Genomic DNA, 17636 nt, shown 5'->3' with positions numbered 1-17636 from the left:
TTTACTGATGAGAGGCTGATATTTTAAGGATTTGGACCATTTTAAGTTAAACCTCCCTAAACCATTTCATCGATTTTCAAAATAGTTGTCAATTTGATCATTGATTTGTTAATCAATTGTTGCATCTCATAATGACAAAGATACATCATCTGTGATAGTCGACACTTCTGATATGTGCCACTCTCTAAAAGTTATGCCAGCCACAAATGAGCTTTAAATTGTGGAGCAGTATCAATGACATTTCCACAGTATGTGATCATCGGCCTTCAACTGAAAATAAAAAAACTTGGAAAACGTGTGTTTAAAAGGTTAGTGTTTTTAATTTGTTTTTAAAGCGGTATGAGGTCAGTAAGTTTTGTACACTACCCAGACAGTGAGAGCATTGCTTTAATGGGCCGGCTGGGCAAACAGAGTGTAAAAACGTCAACATTCAAGCTCAAGATATACACGGGAACAGTCAAACAACCAGGATGACACGTGACCTTGTTTTTATTCTCTCTTCATATAACAAATTAAGAACATGGAGAATCGAGAGACTTGCGTACTCTTGCACTTTCTACGTCTAGCGTGGCGTTTGTCATACGACGTGCTCCTCAGACTCTCCGCGTGTGTCGGTGGGGTGAGGCTGCATTGGGAGCTCCATGCCGAGGGTTCATGAAAAGGGGAGGCTCGGCCTTTGGCACCCAGGGGTCCAAATACACCGATATCAACCGAATAGCAGTTCCCTTAAAACATTCAAGACTCTTGTGATCATGCAAACAAACCAATCAATCAATAGACCAGCACACGGCAGGACCTCACTTTTTGTTTTGTTTTGTTCCATTCCAGCTCATTCCTCGGCCCTCCTCCTAAACAAAACCCCAAAGCAATGGAACAATCAGCAATTATACAAGTCAGTTCTGAAAATATTATGGTAGGATTTTCTCCAACACACACCACTTTTTAACAACAGAAATATATAGTTCAACTCCCATCTGATTTGTTCAGCTTATTACATGATTCTGCTGTGGTGTCGTACCAACATTAAACGAGTTTCAACCTGTACTTTTTAAAAAAAAAAATTTTTTTATACAAAGACATAAATATAGTTGGATAAAATACAGTGACAATACAAAATAAAGACATTGGTTGGATGATAATTTAGATGCAAAACGCAGTAAGAGATCTGAAAAGAAACCCCCCCCCCCCCGCAAAAAAAATTTGCCCCTGAGGTCAAACGATAAGAGGAACCAGAACTTTGTCCATTCATATGACTTTTCATATTACTCCGAAGTGGCAGCACTAAAGGCAAAAAAAAAGTGTGTGCCGTGTCCTTTGCAAGTGCGCAAGCCGTTTTTATTACTCTATCTGCTGCACTGTGACGTAAAACAAAAAGGACAACCTGAAGGCACAATTATCTGAGAGAGTCTCAAGAGTAATACTGGAAAGGATTATGGAATACGGGAAGATGAAACAGTTTGAAGGCCAAACTGCTTTAAAATCATCCAATCAAAGAAGAGCACAAATTTCAGCCTGAGCATGGGATCACTTTTAATATACAGTCCCCTCCAAATGTATTGGAACAGCAAAGTCAATTCCTTTGTTTTTGTTGTAAACTGAAGACATTTGGGTTTCAGCTCAGAAGACGAATATGAGACAAACATTCAGAATTCTAGCTTTTATTTCATGGTACTATTCACATCTCGATGTGCGAAACAACTCAGGACAGAGCACCTTTTGTTTGACACCACCCACTTTACAAGTGAGCAAAAATATTGAACATGACTGATGAGTGTTTCTCGTTGCTCAGGCGTTGCCTTTTAGATTGATTGCTGTAGCAGTTTGGGGGAACAGTGTCTTGCTCAAGGACACCACAGCCGTGAGTCAGGGGGATGTTGGTGGGTAGTCCAGTCGGGCTTCTTGAACCTAGGTCCCTCATGGTGGCAAGCGATGATCTTCACCATTGGGCCACGGCTGACCCGGTACAGAGATGCGCCATAAAAGTTGTGGAAAGGCCAAAGTATGGAGAAACAGGATCTGCTTATGATCCAAAACACGCAAGCTCATCTGGGAAGCATGGTGGAGGTCATGTCATGGCTTGGGCTTGCATGGCTGCTTCTGGAATGGGCTCACCAGTCTTTATTGATGATGTAACTCATGATGGTAGCAGCAGAATGAATTCTGAAGTCTACAACACCATTTTGTCTGGCAATTTGCAGAAAAATGCATCCAAACTAATCGGGAGAAGCTGCATCATGCAACAAGACAATGACCTAAAACACACTGCCAACACAACAAAGGACTTCATCAGGGGGGGGGAAAGCGGAAGGTCTTCGACTGGCCAAGTCAATCACAGGACCTTAACCCAATAGAGCATGCATTTTACCTCCTGAAGAGGAGACTGAAGGGAGAAACCCCCAGAAACAAGAACTGAAAGAGGCTGCAGTAAAGGCCTGGAAAAGCATTTCAAATGAAGAATGCAACAGTCTGGCGAAGTCAATGGGTCACAGGATTGATGCAGTTATTGCAAGTAAGGGTTACGCCACCAAATAAATGTTATTTACATGAAGTTAATCATATTGGTTCCAATACTTTTGCTCAATTGAAAAGTGGGTGGCTTCCAACAAAAGGTGCTCTGTCCTGCGGCGTTTAACACATCTAGATGTAAATACGATGAAATAAAAGTTGGAATCTTGAACTTTTGTATCATATTCATCTTTTGATCTGAAATGCAAATGTCTTCCACATACAACAAAAACAAAGACACTGACCTTGCCGTTCCAATACGGGACTGTAATTGTTATTTTTATAGCTTGGCTCGCGACATGGATTTACCTGTCCAGCTTTAAAACTAGGCATTTTTACACTTAATCAAGAGGTAAATATGCACAACCATATATAAATGTAGCTGCATGTTACAAGAATATACACGCTTTCAGTCGATATCATCTTAGTAAGGAGTACAAGCATTCGAGGTGATGACTTTGGCAAGTTAGTCTACATATGCACACAATATGACAGACATAGAAAAATGTCATGGGACGACAAAAAAAAAAAAGGCTCACACACTAATCTGTCACAACGTGTCTCACTCAAAAGCTGCATCCCCTCTCAGAAAGAAAATGGCAGAACAGTTTGAGGGTGAAGAAGATAAAGGTTCAAGTTTGCCATTCCTCATGTGCAAGACAATAGAAAAATGCTACATGGTTCTTGTCAAGAGGATAAGTGCAGGGCAGGCCGAGCTCCCCTGCCATTTGCTCTGAAATTGGCAGGACTCCAAAGCTCTTCAGGTCACCCTGCGCGTCCGTTCACAAGGGGGACCGACGCGGATCGGAGCATCATCACCGAGACGGCATCGGAGACGTCTCCGTCCTCTTTCTACTCCAAAACCTTCCACGCCGACGTGGGTTCAGGCCGACTTCCCGCCCCTGCGCGCGTCTCTCACTCGCTGTCCGTCTCGATTTCCGAGTCGGACCACTGCACCGGGCTCAGCTTGCCGCGGCGCACGGCGTACTCGATGACCGCCGTGTAGCAGAAGTAGTACTGCTCCCAGGTCTGAATGCTGAAAGCCCTCTGCGTACGCATGCGCCGCACTGTCTGGTGGACGTCTACCGTGCCGATGTCCTCCAGCCGGGACAGGCAGATGTCCAGCGTGCAGAATGTGCCTGAAGCCAGGGAGGAAGCAGGGATCAGGAGCAAATCAATATTGTTCATACAAAGGCCAGCTGGCTGCCAGACACAGCGAGGAGAAAGGAGATATTCCGTTAGCTCATCAACATTGCAACACAAAACAAGACTGCCTCAAAATATGTTCAACATTATCAAAACCAGTAGAATTTGACGTTCATTTCTCCAAACGATCACATTTCCATGACCTTCACGGATCATGCATTTGTATGTACAACCCCAATTCCAATGGAGTTGGGACGTTGTGTTAAACAAATAAAAACAGAATACAATGATTTGCAAATCATTTGCAACCTATATTTCATTGAATACACTACAAAGACAAGATATTTCATGTTCAAACTGATAAACTTGATTGTTTTTAGCAAATAATCATTAACTTAGAATTTTATGGATGCAACACGTTCCAAAAAAGCTGGGACGACGGGGTCATGTTTACCACTGTGTTACATCACCTTTTCTTTTAACAACATTCAATAAACGTTTGGGAACTGAGGACACTAATTGTTGAAGCTTTGTAGGTGGGATTCTTTCCCATTCTTGCTTGATGTACAGCTTCAGGTGTTTAACAGTCCGGGGTCTCCGTTGTCGTATTTTACGCTTCATAATGCGCCGCACATTTTCAATGGGAGACAGGTCTGGACTCCAGGCAGGCCAGTCAAGCACTCTTTTACTACAAAGCCACGATATTGTAACGCATGCAGAATGTGGTTTGGCATTGTCTTGCTGAAATATGCAGGGGCGTCCAAGAAAAAGACGTCGCTTGGATGGCAGCATATGTTTCGCCAAAACCTGTATGTACCGTTCAGCATGAATGGTGCCTTCACAGATGTGTAAGTGACCCATGCCATTGGCACTAACACAGCCCCATACCATCACATATGCTGGCTTTTGAACTTTGCGTCCATAACAGTCAGGATGGTTCTTTTCCTCTTTGGCCCGGAGGACACGACGTCCACAATTTCCAAAAACGATTTGAAATGTGGACTCGTCGGACCACAGAACACTTTTCCGCTTTGCGTCAATCCATCTTAGATGAGCTCGGGCCCAGAGAAGCCGGCGGCGGAGTTTCTGGGTGTTGTTGATAAATGGCTTTTGCTTTGCATAGTAGACTTTCAAGTTGCACTTACGGACGTAGCGCCGAACTGTATTGACTGACATTGGTTTTCTGAAGTGTTCCCGAGCCCGTGCGGTGATATCCTTTACACATCGATGTCGGTTTTGGATGCAGTGCCGCCTGAGGGATCGAAGGTCACGGGCATTCAATGTCGGTTTTCGGCCTTGCCGCTTACATGCAGTGATTTCTCCAGATTCTCTGAACCTTTTGATGATATTATGGAGTGTAGATGAAATCCCTAAATTCCTTGCAATTGTACGTTGAGGAACATTGTCCTTAAACTGTTGGACTATTTTCTCCCGCACTTGTTCACAAAGAGGTGAAGCTCGCCCCATCTTTGCTTGTGAATGACTGAGCAATTCAGGGACGCTCCTTTTCTACCCGATCATGGCACCCACCTGTTCCCAATGAGCCTGTTCACCTGTGGGATGTTCCAAACAGGTGTTTGATGAGCATTCCTCAACTTTCTCGCCACCTGTCCCAGCTTTTTTGGAACGTAATGATTATTTGCTAAAAACAATCAAGTTTATCAGTTTGAACATTAAATGTCTTGTCTTTGTAGTGTATTCAATTCAATACAGGTTGAACATAATTTGCAAATCATTGTATTCTGTTTTTATGTATGTTTAACACAACGTCGCAACTTCATTGGAATTGGGGTTGTACATACTGTTATTTCTTACCCATAATTACGGTTAGTTCTTTCATGGCCATTTTGAACGTTAAATTGGACTGGTCACTTGATCTTGTATACATATTTATGCAGGTCTATCATCAGGGTATTTTGTTCTCTAAATTTAAAATATGGTATAATGGAATACACGGTTGAAATATCAGTCCAACAAGTTTTCCCAGAAGAGGCAAAAAAATATAGTGTATAACTTTACTATTATCTTTAAATTGCATAAAACAATGCATTAGCAGAGGGTTTAAGTACATTCGATTTTGAATAGAGGCCGACTGAGTGCATTTACAGAAAATCCTCTTTAAACTGGCTGCAAAATGATTGCACTTTTATCTCCCCATTAAATACATAATCATTGGTAATACTAGCACAGCAGTGGACCAGGTTAAAGCACCCGTAGGAACTTCAACCATCTACAATGTCTTTTGTTTAACAAGATGTCACCACGGAGCCAACAAAAACGACAATATCCCATGTTTAGGCTTCGTTTGTGTTACTTATATCATATATTTGTGGATATACATGTATTTAACTTTTGTCCGAAGACACCAGCCATAAAGAAAAACAAACAAAATTGCACCGAGTTCGGCTTCAAACCATCACGCTGTCAACCTGTAGATATGCTACTTATTGAAGCACACACGGTAGGTTAATTGACGACTCTAAATTGTCCATAGGTGTGAATGTGAGTGCGAAAGGTTGTTTGTTTATATGTGCCCTGCAATTGGCCGGCGACCAGTTCAGGGTGCACCCCGCCTCTCGCCAGGAGATAGCTGGGACAGGCTCCAGCATGCCCGCGGCCGAAGGGAGGAAAAGCGGTACAGACAATGGATGGATGGATGAAGCACACACAGGAAGTACGCCGACTTGTTTTACGGGTTTGGTCATGTGACCACCTACAGCGGATTCTAGAATACTTATAGCCGCCACACAGGTGCTTTAACTTGGAGATAATCATTGCATACATTATAGTATTTATAATATTGCAAGACAAAACAAGAACGCTCCAAATTTATTAAAACAATTAACCCCTTAATGAAACCACTAGAATTTGACATTCCTTTCTGCAAACATATTGCATTTGCATTACCTGTCCGGCCGATGCCAGCGCTGCAGTGTACCACCACGGGAGGGCCCCCTGGAGGCCCCTTCCAACTGGAGCCCAGACTCTGGACTGCGACGTCCCGCCTCTGAAGAACGTCCTCGCGAAAGTCCAACATGGCCGACGCACTCTTGGGCACCCCGAAGTCCGGCCAGCTGACGTAGAGGTAGTGGCACACGTCCCGTCTCTCCCCAGACTTGACAAAACAAAGAGGGCAATTACGTTCATGGGCTACAACATCGGGTAGCGGTACACTTGCACACTTAATAGGAGAGATGAAAAAAAAAAAAAAAAAAAAATAAAGTATCAGCATTACCACATTACTGGTATCCTTGTATTGTTCAGTGACTGTGATTTTATATTTTTATGTCTCAAAAGTATTGACTGTCAACTGACTGTTTGTTGTCGTACTAGAGCGGCTCCAACCACCGGACACAAATTCCTTATGTGTTTTTGATTCTGACACGTTATTTTTCAGTTAGATGGCGTCCCACTCGCTTGAAACATACGGACGTCGGAAACTTATAGCATCTGACCTTTCCACCGGAATTGGTGAATCGGTCCATTGAAAAAGGTAGTGGAGGACTGCTCATCCTGCAGGTGGTAATAACTCACCTGAGTATTACAGAGCTCCAGATGTGAGAGTTTGAAGTCGCGGAAGACCTGGATGTGGGTGTTCCTGACCAGGAAACATCCGTGTTGCTCTGTTCTATCTTCCTCCAGCGGCCAGTACTGACCGCATTTTACACGCCCCCGCTCCACCACTCTGATACACAAAACATGTATGAGCACTGGTTGTGAATGAATGCCACAACACCGCCATAAACACGCTTTGTGCATCTGCCACTTGAGAAGAATTTACCTCGTTGTCATGACAATGATAAGTACCATCTGCTCCCACACCATGCGCCAAAAGTCCCCGAATGTTTTGGGCAAAGGACCTGAGACACAAATAGCATCCGTTTTATCTGAAATAGTGATGTGGCAGCCAGTGCGGATAATCTAATTTAAAATATTCAAGAGTGGGATTGTGTTTTACCCTGAGTAGCAATGTATGCCTTTCTCCTCTTGTAGCCATCCATGAAGCTAGCATTAATGTAATCTGAAGTCTGCAAGACACACATCAGAAGAAGTGCGCGCAAGTGACGTTTAGCTAGCACATGCGCACGCACGTACACACTTTGCGACAGTCAGTTTTGATGGATTTAACATTACTTCATCCTCGTCGTCACAGAGCTGGCAGAGTCGCACTCCGGATTGGTCCAGACACAGAACATCGCTGTACCGATTCTTGAGCTGATTGGAGAGTTTCCTGGAAGGAAACATACAAACGCCAAATGTCAAATATCAACTTTGGTGACCTTAGCCTGCACACATGGGATAACGAGGACAAATAATAGTACTGTAGAGATATATACAAATATTGAGTGACAAAATGCAGGGCTTACATTTGCCAGCGCATAGCTTTTAGCAGATAAGGCTTGATTAGCGAAACATTATCTCAAACAACCTTAACATAAACACGTGAATACTTGACATAAACACGTGACTAACAATATAAATCTCGATCTTCTATACACTGTATAGAGTCACGCTCATCTCTTTAATGCCCTGCTGCCACATATCACTACTGCATGTTGTCAAGCATCTGTACAGGACACCTTGAGAAATGTACTGAAACAGCGCAAGCTGTCGAAGAAACTATCCATCCATCCATTTTCTGTACCGCCTGAACTGTTGAAGACAACTCTTCTACTTGTGTGGGGGATACGTGGAACTGCGAAACAGCTTCCTACTCCTAGAGTGGAATGTTCATGAGTCACAGAAAAACTCTAATATTTTCCAATAGTGTTGCCCCATTCTATGGCGCTTCATTGTGCGTGCGCCCACTATATCCGATTTTAGAGTTGCATGCTTTCAGCAGTCTCACTGTGAGGCCGACTGGAAGAGATGCAGCATAATTAAGCAGCAAGAATAAGATAATAATAATAATAACAGATAGCAGCGCAGAAATACAAGTACACCTGAATAAACCAGAAGAGTGTCAAAAGCTTACTAATTTAGGTAGGTAGTTCAATTGAAAAAGTGAAACTTATAAGGATGCACTTTCACGATTTTGATTACAGCAAACTAAAAAACCCAACATTCACCATCTCTAGAAACTACAATATTAAAAAACAACAAAAACAAAAGTCTTTCTTTTTTTAATGTCGAAATTAGGCAGGAATTTGCCGTCTGAAAAGTATTTTCCCCAATGGTTAAATTAATCTATGTAATGTATGAGTAGGCTACTGCACTAAATGGACTTTTCTGCCATATTCTAGTTTATTGAGATGTTGCTGTAATATGCCTGAGATTATTGTTTTATACTCTGTTTGTATGTATTGCTGCTCTGTGTGTTAAAGAAGTAGTTGTTCAAAGGTTTACCATTACTGTAACATATATGCTAATTTCCGTTAGCGGGTCTGTAGGGTTGAACATCATTTGTTAGTGGACTTTCATTTGACAACATTATATGGTTTGGTTGAACATTTTGGAGTTTAAGAATACTTTTTCATTTTTGATGTGCCATTTTTATAGTACACAGCTTGAAGCAAGCACGCTTGGCCTCTTATTTGGAAAACTATGTGAGCGAAAGAGTGAGCTATTAATAATATCTTCAAGGGTGTGTTTGGACATTCTCGCTTTACACCTTGATAGGTTCCAGGGGTTCTGATTTATTGGGGAAACTATCCTCTGTTATTTCCTTTAAAAAAAAATCCCTTATTTGCTGTTTGCATTGGCGCTTCCGGCATGTTGGGGTCAAGAATCTATGTTGAAGTGAGTGGAGCAGCATCCTTTAATCAGGCCATAGCCTTGTTTAAAAAATGAATTAACTAGAGACAAGTAGAGACCTTTTTGACTGGCCAGTCAACTACAACTGCGAAAAGCGGGGAACACAGTACAAATGCCGGCATTAAGCCCAAGAACAAAGTAAAAGTTATCTCCAAAGGTTATCTTTTAAAATTAGCGTCATCAGACTATCTTACTTGGAGTAGTCGAAGGTGCCTGCGGGTGGCTCCTTGCGAATCTCCTCATACTCCCGATAGATCCCTTTCTTCTTTTTCCTCTTGACATGATCCACCAACTCGTGCATCGCCATTCCTCCCTGTTCCGGCATGTGAACGGACTCCTCCACGCGGCAGTCCTCGTCATCAGGACCCCACGATGAGGACAAGGGCGACGTCTGGGAGGTGGGCTGGTGGAGCGGTCTGGGCAAAGCTTTCTGGGGCAGCGGCGGCACGCCCTCATCTCCCTCACCCTCGTCATCCACCTCTTTAATATGCTCACTCAGAGATCCGCGAACCGAGTCTGCTGTCCCGCCATCCACCGCGTCCCCATCGCCTTTGTGAGGGAGCGGCGTGTCAGGGGGTGTGTCCGACTGGGGGGGAGCCGGACGTCCACGACCGTTCATGTTAGAATTGGGGCTCCTGTTGTTTCCGCTCCCAGCTGAGCCGTTCCAGTGTTGGTGATTCCCCGGTAGACTGTTTGCAGCAGAATGCGGGCTCAGCTGAGAATGACCCAGAGTCCTGCCCTCGTCCACACCACAGTGGTTGCGTTGGCTCGCATTGCTATCGTCATAGAAATTAGAGTTAGCCGCGGCTTGCTCCGAGCCAAGCTGAGTACTTAAATGGCCGTGGGTCAGCGCGGCGCCGACGCTCTGGTCGCCGCACTCGAGGGTGTAAGAACGCAGAAGGCTTCCCACGCAGTCGTGCGTGTGGTGTACTTGCGCGTCACCCTCTACAGTGTTTGCGTTGATGCAGGACTGGATCCAGGCCACGTGGCTATACTGGGATGTCCCGCCAAGGTGCTCAGGGAGGGAGGAGACTGGGATGTGATTGGCCAGCTTGTGAGCCTTCACTGTGCACACCTAAAAGATGGAAAAGATAGGAAATACAGTTCAAGTGACCTTTACGGTGAACCCCACAGTGTTTCGCGGTTCAGCATTCACGCCTCTGTTCTATATATCTATATGTTGGAGATTTTCAATTCTTGCGAATCGTTCGAGAATGCATCACCTGCGATAAACGGGGGTTCATTGTATAGCAAAAGATGGTGAGCTATTCAAAAGGTGCACTGTGGCCTCCTTGGTGAATACAGACGTACCCGTTCTCTCAGCTTCTCACGCACAAAGAGGCGTAGAACGGCAAAAGGTGCTCGAAACCAGAGAGGCGAAGACACGATAAAGACACATTTTAAACGAGCAGGAAACGCCCCCTAGGGGAACCAAACAGCAGGTAGCTTATGAGTGAGCTTTCTGAAAATCTAGAGTCTAGTGTTTCCAAACCTGTACCGAGCCATGGCACATATTTTACTTTGGGAAAATCTCACAGCACACCACCAAACAAAAATGTTACAAAAGGTATATATAGTGAAATAATGAGGATCTCAATTTACATACTGTGAAATATGGGCCTGTTTAGATGAACACAACGCTGATATTTATTTGCATGAACTGAAGAAAGACACACTGAGATCTTAATTTTTGGACCAATAAATTTCAATTAGGTAATTTCCTGCGATCTAATGTGCCGCAGCACAGCGGTTGGGAATCACTGATCCAGACACACTACAAAACCATATTCATTAGATTTACCTTGAGCAAATTGAGGATCTTGACACAGAGATCATAGTCGAAATTCCCATAACTGGAGTTGGTCATGTCATATATAAATAAAAGTCCGTCTCTCTGGGTTTGAACACTGGAAAGACACAAAAGACCATTTCGAAATAAAAAATGGCTTCAAGATGGCCTACCAACTGCAAATAAAATGTGTTGGGGGGCAGGGGGGGTTCACCTGTCTATGGCTTTATCCAGCTGATAAATGATGGCCTGCAGCACATCTTTGTGAGTGGTCACGTCTGGCCGATGGAGGCGAGCTGTGAAGAGCGCGAGCGCAGCACCATTTGCGTCACGTCCAGGCTGGAGGGAACATGATGTGTCAAGGCAAGGATCCATGCCTTGAAATACTCTCGTACAAAGACGGCAGGTATTCAAATCTCGGTGCAGTTAAGATATTGAGTACAGCCTCCACCACTCACCAGGATGGTGAATTTGCCACTCAGCAGCTCAGAACGCAGGGGCTCCTCGTCGGGGTCTATATTGATGATCCCCTCTTTGATTCTTGTGTTCTGATATTATGTTTGTGGCGGGGTAGAAGCAGAGTGTCATTAGTTTGCACTAGTACAGTAGTAAATATTTGAGAGGCTCTGTGGTCTCTCGCTGGTAGTTGAAAAGGGTCATTTCATTGGTGTCCCCACTCAGCTATACCTTGTATGCTTGGAGGAGGTCGACGGCTCGGGAGACGTCAAACTTGCGGGCCATAAGAAACTTAACAGCTGTGGCTTGGGAGACGAGCCCGACGCAGTGAGGCTGCTCCCTGCAACGCACCTCACTCAGGAACTCCTCCACAGCCTGGAACACCACATACAGTCCCCTCCAAAAGTATTGGAACGGCAAGGTCAATTCCTTTGTTTTTGTTGTATACTGAAGACATTTTTGTTGCAGATCAAAAGATGAATATGAGACAAAAGTTCAGAGTTCCAGTTTTTATTTCATGGGATTTTCATCTAGATGTGTTAAAAAAAAAACTCAGGACAGAGCACCTTTTGCAATAACTGCATCAAGCCTGCGACCCGTTGACTTCACCAGACTGCTGCATTCTTCATTTGAAATCAGAATCATCTTTATTTGCCAAGTATGTCCAAAACACACAAGGAATTTGTCTCCGGTCGTTGGAGCCGCTCTAGTACAACAAACAGTCAATTTACAGAACACTTTGGGGACATAAAGACATTGACAAAAAACAATTGTGCAAAAAGATGCAGAGTCCTCTAGCACTTAGAGCAGTTCGAACGACTAATATTGCAATAGTCCGGTGCAATGACCATTGTGCAAAGGGCTTCGCCAGCCTTAACTGCAGGCTGCAGTAAAGGCTGACCTTAACCCAATAGAGCACGCATTTTACCTCCTGAAGAGGAGACTGAAGGGAGAAACCCTCAGAAACAAATAAGAACTAAAAGTGGCTGCAGTAAAGGCTTGGAAAAGCATTTCAAATGAAGAATGCAACAGTCTGGTGTAGTCAATGGGTCGCAGGCTTGATGCAGTTAGTCACCAAATATTAAATGTTCTTCACTTTAAGTTAATTTAATCATCTCTGTTCCAAAACCTTTGCTCACTTGAAAAGGGGGTGGCTTCAAACAAAAGGTGCTTAGTCCTGAGTTGTTTAACACATCTCGATGTAAATACCATGAAATGTAAGTTGGAATTCTGAACTTTTGTCTCATATTCATCTTTTGATCTGAAACAAAAATGTCTTCAGTATACAACAAAAACAAAGGAATTGACCTTGCCGTTCCAATATTTTTGGAGGGGACTGTAGATAGAGAGGGGTGGCAAAGAGACTCTTGCGAGAGTTGAACGTAGAAACAGGATTAAAGTTCAATGAAGTCTTACCGAATGACTTACAATATTTTAATTTTAAAAATACCATCTCTTAAACACATGCGTATATGCATAAATAAATACAATGAAGTTAATTTAATATGTAAACTCAAACACGAACAGGGCTCCACAGTTGCACTAGACCATGCATGATGTTGTCTTATGTAACTAGCGTAGCTTTGTATATAATAAAGACTGACAGTACTGTCAATATAAAGTTTGTCAGCAACAAGCAATGGCTGACTAAACCGGTCATTTCTTTTATATAACTTGACAAACCATGGAAACATTGCGGCACGGTGGACGACTGGTTAGCACATCTGCCTCACAGTTCTGAGGACCTGGGTTCAAATCCGGCCCCGCCTGTGTGGAATTTGCATGTTCTCCCCCCCCTCGCCGCTGCAGCTTTGGTTCACTTCCTGTAAAAGTCTTTTCGGGCCATAATCCTAAACTCAGAAAATCCTGACGACTGTATGTAGGCTTTTCCCAACATTGAGTGGCCTTTCCAAGCGAAAACACACACAGATACAAACAAAAACATCATCCGAGTGTGCGGTCATGAGACGCCATTGCGATATCAATATAGAAGATCAATATTAACATTACCTGGGGCCAAGCACCAGTCAATTTGAAAGTGTGTGTCAACACGTCACTCTTTAGACATTTTGGAGTGAACGTAGGCAAATGTTTATTTTTAGAGACAATTTAACCAGGTATTGAAGGGATTTAAAGTGGAAGTAACCTCCAACCGGCCCATATAATCCTATGTCACATTCACGAGGCTAAAATAATACTGTGTATGATCATTACAAGTCAGCACTGCTTTTCCAGTGCCTTTCACAGTCCGATTGCCGGCCGGCGCTCATACACCCAGCCGCCACCAGCCCCAAGCCCGGATAAATAGGTGAATTGCATCAGGAAGAGCATCCGACAATAAAAACTGCGCCAAACAAATCACGCTGATGAGATGAGCCGAAAGTCACAACAATATAATCATGATTCATGTTGTACACGCCGTAGTGTAAAGAGAGTAGTTTGGTCTTCATCTTCAATTGGTCTGAAGAATTTATGTTGATGGTGGGATTTCCTCATACGTGACAATTACCAGTTGGGAAATATGACATCGATTGTTGAATGTACATTTGCCTCGTATTCATGTCCATGAAATTATTTCCTATTTGACCTTGCGTCTTCCCTGAACATCTGGAAAAAGATGCTCCAGGGGCCTCATGTACAAAGGCTTGCGTGGATTTCCTACTGTAACATGGCGTACGCTCAAATCCAGAAAACGTCGTAGGCACAAAAATATCCAGGTGTATGAATCTCTGCGTACGCATGAATCCAAGCACATTTCCTTTGTAAATCCCAATCAACGTGGAAACGAGCGCACATGTTGGACTAGCCGACCCCTCCCTGTCCACGCCCACATTTAAATATGCAAATCATATTTAAATGAACCCCCGATCTCTGCGTGTTCAGAAAAAAAGGAAAATGAGCAAGGTAATGAAGAAATGTTTTTTTTCTGCATGCGAATTTGCTCAATGAAGTGGAGGCGCGCAAGAAAATCCTCCTGGGCACGCTGTCCTCCGGCGTTAACAACGCGCGAAAGAGGAGCGAATGGGACAGCGCGTGTGCGACTGTCAATGCTGTGGGGTCGGAACAGCGCACACATATGCTGAACTAAAAAAGAAGTGGTCAGACATTAAGGTGGACGTGAAGCGGAGGACAGCTGCCCACCGCCAAAGCGTGGCCAAAACAGGCGGAGGAATCGGCGCCGAGGGCCTCACCCCGTTCGAGGAGAGAGTCGCTGCGATCATGGGTGACGCTGCTCTCTCGGGGGTGCTGGGAGCACATGTGGCTGACTCTGACCACCCCCACAAGGTTAATACCATGTATTTGTTGAATGTCTCATTGGGAATGATGATCATCAATCAGCCCTGCACTCAGCCCTGTGAGATAAAGGTTCATGCATAAATGTATGCATGGTATTTGTAATTGAATTCAAACAGAAGCACTCAGCATATCAAACAGGATATCAAAAACTTTGACTCCTTTTTGATGACCCAATTTATTATTTTAATACACGAGAGGACGCGCACACTGGGGGGGGGGGGGGGAAATCACGTTTTTTTTTTTTTTTTAGACTCGCAGGGCACATATAAACAAACAACTATCCGCACTCACATTCACACCTACGGGCAATTTAGAGTCTTCAATCAACCTACCCTGCATGTTTTTGGGATGAGGGAAGAAACCGGAGTGCCCGGAGAAAAGCCACGCAGGCACGGGGAGAACATGCAAACTCCACACAGGCGGGGCCGGGATTTGAACTGTGAGGCAGACGCTCTAACCAGTCGCCCACCGTGCCGCCTGGTACATGTTCAAATGAAGTAAAGTCAAAAGGACTCTTTTTTTTCAGTGCAGTCGCAGCCACGCGCAACATGTTCGGGGGATTCGTCCACCGTCCCCGGCGTCTCCTCCGGCAGCCCCAGGGTCTCCGACGCAATTACGCTCCAACCGGCTGCTGCTGCACCTTTGCAGACTGATTAAAAGAGTCCTTTGAATTTACTTCATTTGTACATGTACATCGGTTGCACGTGATTAACGTGTTCATATGACAATTTATCTTCTAAAAAAATGAAATAAAATAAACATCATTTGAACACATTTTAATCATGTGCCACCGATGTACATGTTCAAATTAAGCAAATTCGAAAGACTTTTTTTTCAGTGCATGTGCTTGAGTCACAAGAAGCGATTGTGAGGGCAATGGGCAGCATAAATGATCACCTCGATCAATTAATTTAATAGGTGTCCTCACAAATATCAGTGATTCATTAAATCCACTGGATAAGTGAATTCAGAGCCAGGCCACGGCATGGATCGGACAGCCTGACATCTACGGCAAAAAGGAGGATGTCCAGCCAACGTCTGTCCATCGTGGACACATCCACAGCACAGCACCTTGTCCAGGCAGAGGAGCAGCTTCAGTGGCCGCACGGCGGAGGAAGAACTTCCTCCGCCGTGCGGCTTTTTAATGCCACTATGCCACCCTGGGAGGGAAACGCCAATGTCACATTCCCTCAACGCTGTACTGTGACTTATTGTTAACATTTGGCACACTGATCGGCATGCACCTTTCGACCTCACTTAAATGACGACTTGAATTTCATTTTTGAATTTTAAAAGGGGAGAGAAAAAAAAACAACAACTTCCTAATACATGTATATTCTTCACATCTTTAGATAGATACTACTATATATATATTATTAGATATTTGACATTCCATGGGATAGTTTTCACTGCGGAGGCTACTACAAGTGTGAATTTCCATTTATGGGCTAATAAAGTATCCATCTACTGCACCGATGTAATATTGTTCGATGAAGAGCAAACCCGCCAGGACGAAAAATGAATACCAAGTCATCCGGTTTATTGGCAGGCCGTGTTGCACTTTGCAATACTCTACTGAAAGCAAAGCGGCATCGATGCTGAGAATCCGAAGCGTCACTTCTGACAATTCCCGTAGGTAAATTATAGCACTACTTGACTGTTGGCTAACAGTCAGCGAAAAACTAACATCTGTGGCGTTTATTTGCATGGCGATATACCAAAACGAACATCGCAATACAAACAGCCACCTAATTATTTTAAGAAAGAACACTTTAGATGAATTCGCGTGCTGGTTGAAAGTAGCTGTTAGCATTTGCGAGAAGTTGCATGTGGTAGCTAGCTGCACGGGCAACTGTACGGTCGCCACGTCGATCGAAACAATATTTCCAAAAAAAATACCTTTAAACACGAACGACACTTGTAAGACTCGATGGGAAATGTAGAGTATAGGAGAAGGTAGCGGGTTGCCAAGCAAAAACAGAATCAGTAGACGTTGCTCTGCTAGCACATGCTAACCGCTGTCAGTCAGCCACACCGGACGGAGTCCGTCGCCCTCGGGACAAGGAAGCTAATCGTTCCCGGGAACAGCCCGCAGCACATACTCGTCGGTTGTGGCCTCAGTTAACTGTACCGTGTTGGACGGTACACACTGGATCGAAACTGGAGAAAACTCCGTGACAAGACGCTTACCAGGTGCTCCTGAGTTGTCAGGGCTTCCGCCATCTTGAATCCTCAGCAACGTCGCAGAGGGCGGAGCCCATGGCCACGCCCACCCAACAGCTGCTTCCACACGCAGAAACAAACAAACAAAAAAAAACAATCCATCCATCCATTTTCTGAATAAAAATAAAAATAAAGCTGCTTCCACACGCAATACTCACCAAGACAGACAGAAAAAAAAATTCCATCCATCCATCCATTTTCTGAATAAAAATAAAAATAAAATAAAATAAAGCTGCATCCACACGCCCTACTTGCCAAGACAGACAGAAAAAAACTCCCTCCATTTTCTGAATTAAACAAATAAATAATTAAAGTAAAGCGGCCTCCACACGCCCTACTCACCAAGACAGACAGACAAAATAAACAAATAAATAAATACATAAAATAAAGACGACAGACAGGCCCCGCCCATACCTGCATACTCAGGAGCGGAGCGAGTCACGCATACGAAGCCGTTGTCCGGACA

The 17636-nt window shown here is 44.0% G+C and overlaps 1 protein-coding gene across 3 annotated transcripts; it reads right to left on the bottom strand.

Moving 5' to 3' along the window:
* Positions 1–318: 318 nt before the first annotated feature.
* ptpn9b (protein tyrosine phosphatase non-receptor type 9b) lies at positions 319–17187 on the bottom strand. 3 transcript variants are annotated; one of them, XM_061680086.1, is made up of 13 exons: positions 17138–17187; positions 11882–12047; positions 11653–11742; positions 11409–11533; positions 11207–11312; positions 10717–10827; positions 9600–10480; positions 7786–7882; positions 7610–7679; positions 7433–7511; positions 7186–7336; positions 6559–6766; positions 319–3644 (listed from the first exon to the last, which is right to left on the bottom strand). In XM_061680086.1, exons 2-13 carry the CDS (start codon positions 11933–11935, stop codon positions 3421–3423), a joined length of 2196 nt encoding a protein of 731 aa, XP_061536070.1. In that variant the 5' UTR covers positions 11936–12047; positions 17138–17187; the 3' UTR covers positions 319–3420. The 3 variants fall into 3 exon arrangements, with proteins under 3 accessions (XP_061536070.1, XP_061536068.1, XP_061536069.1); XM_061680084.1 differs by having other exon boundaries at positions 11882–12025; positions 17138–17178; XM_061680085.1 differs by lacking the exon at positions 10717–10827 and having other exon boundaries at positions 11882–12025; positions 17138–17178.
* Positions 17188–17636: the final 449 nt, after the last annotated feature.

Source organism: Phycodurus eques, chromosome 6 (assembly GCF_024500275.1).
Source record: "Phycodurus eques isolate BA_2022a chromosome 6, UOR_Pequ_1.1, whole genome shotgun sequence".
Classification (NCBI taxonomy): domain Eukaryota; kingdom Metazoa; phylum Chordata; class Actinopteri; order Syngnathiformes; family Syngnathidae; genus Phycodurus; species Phycodurus eques.
This window is presented reverse-complemented; position numbering and strand designations above follow the sequence as displayed.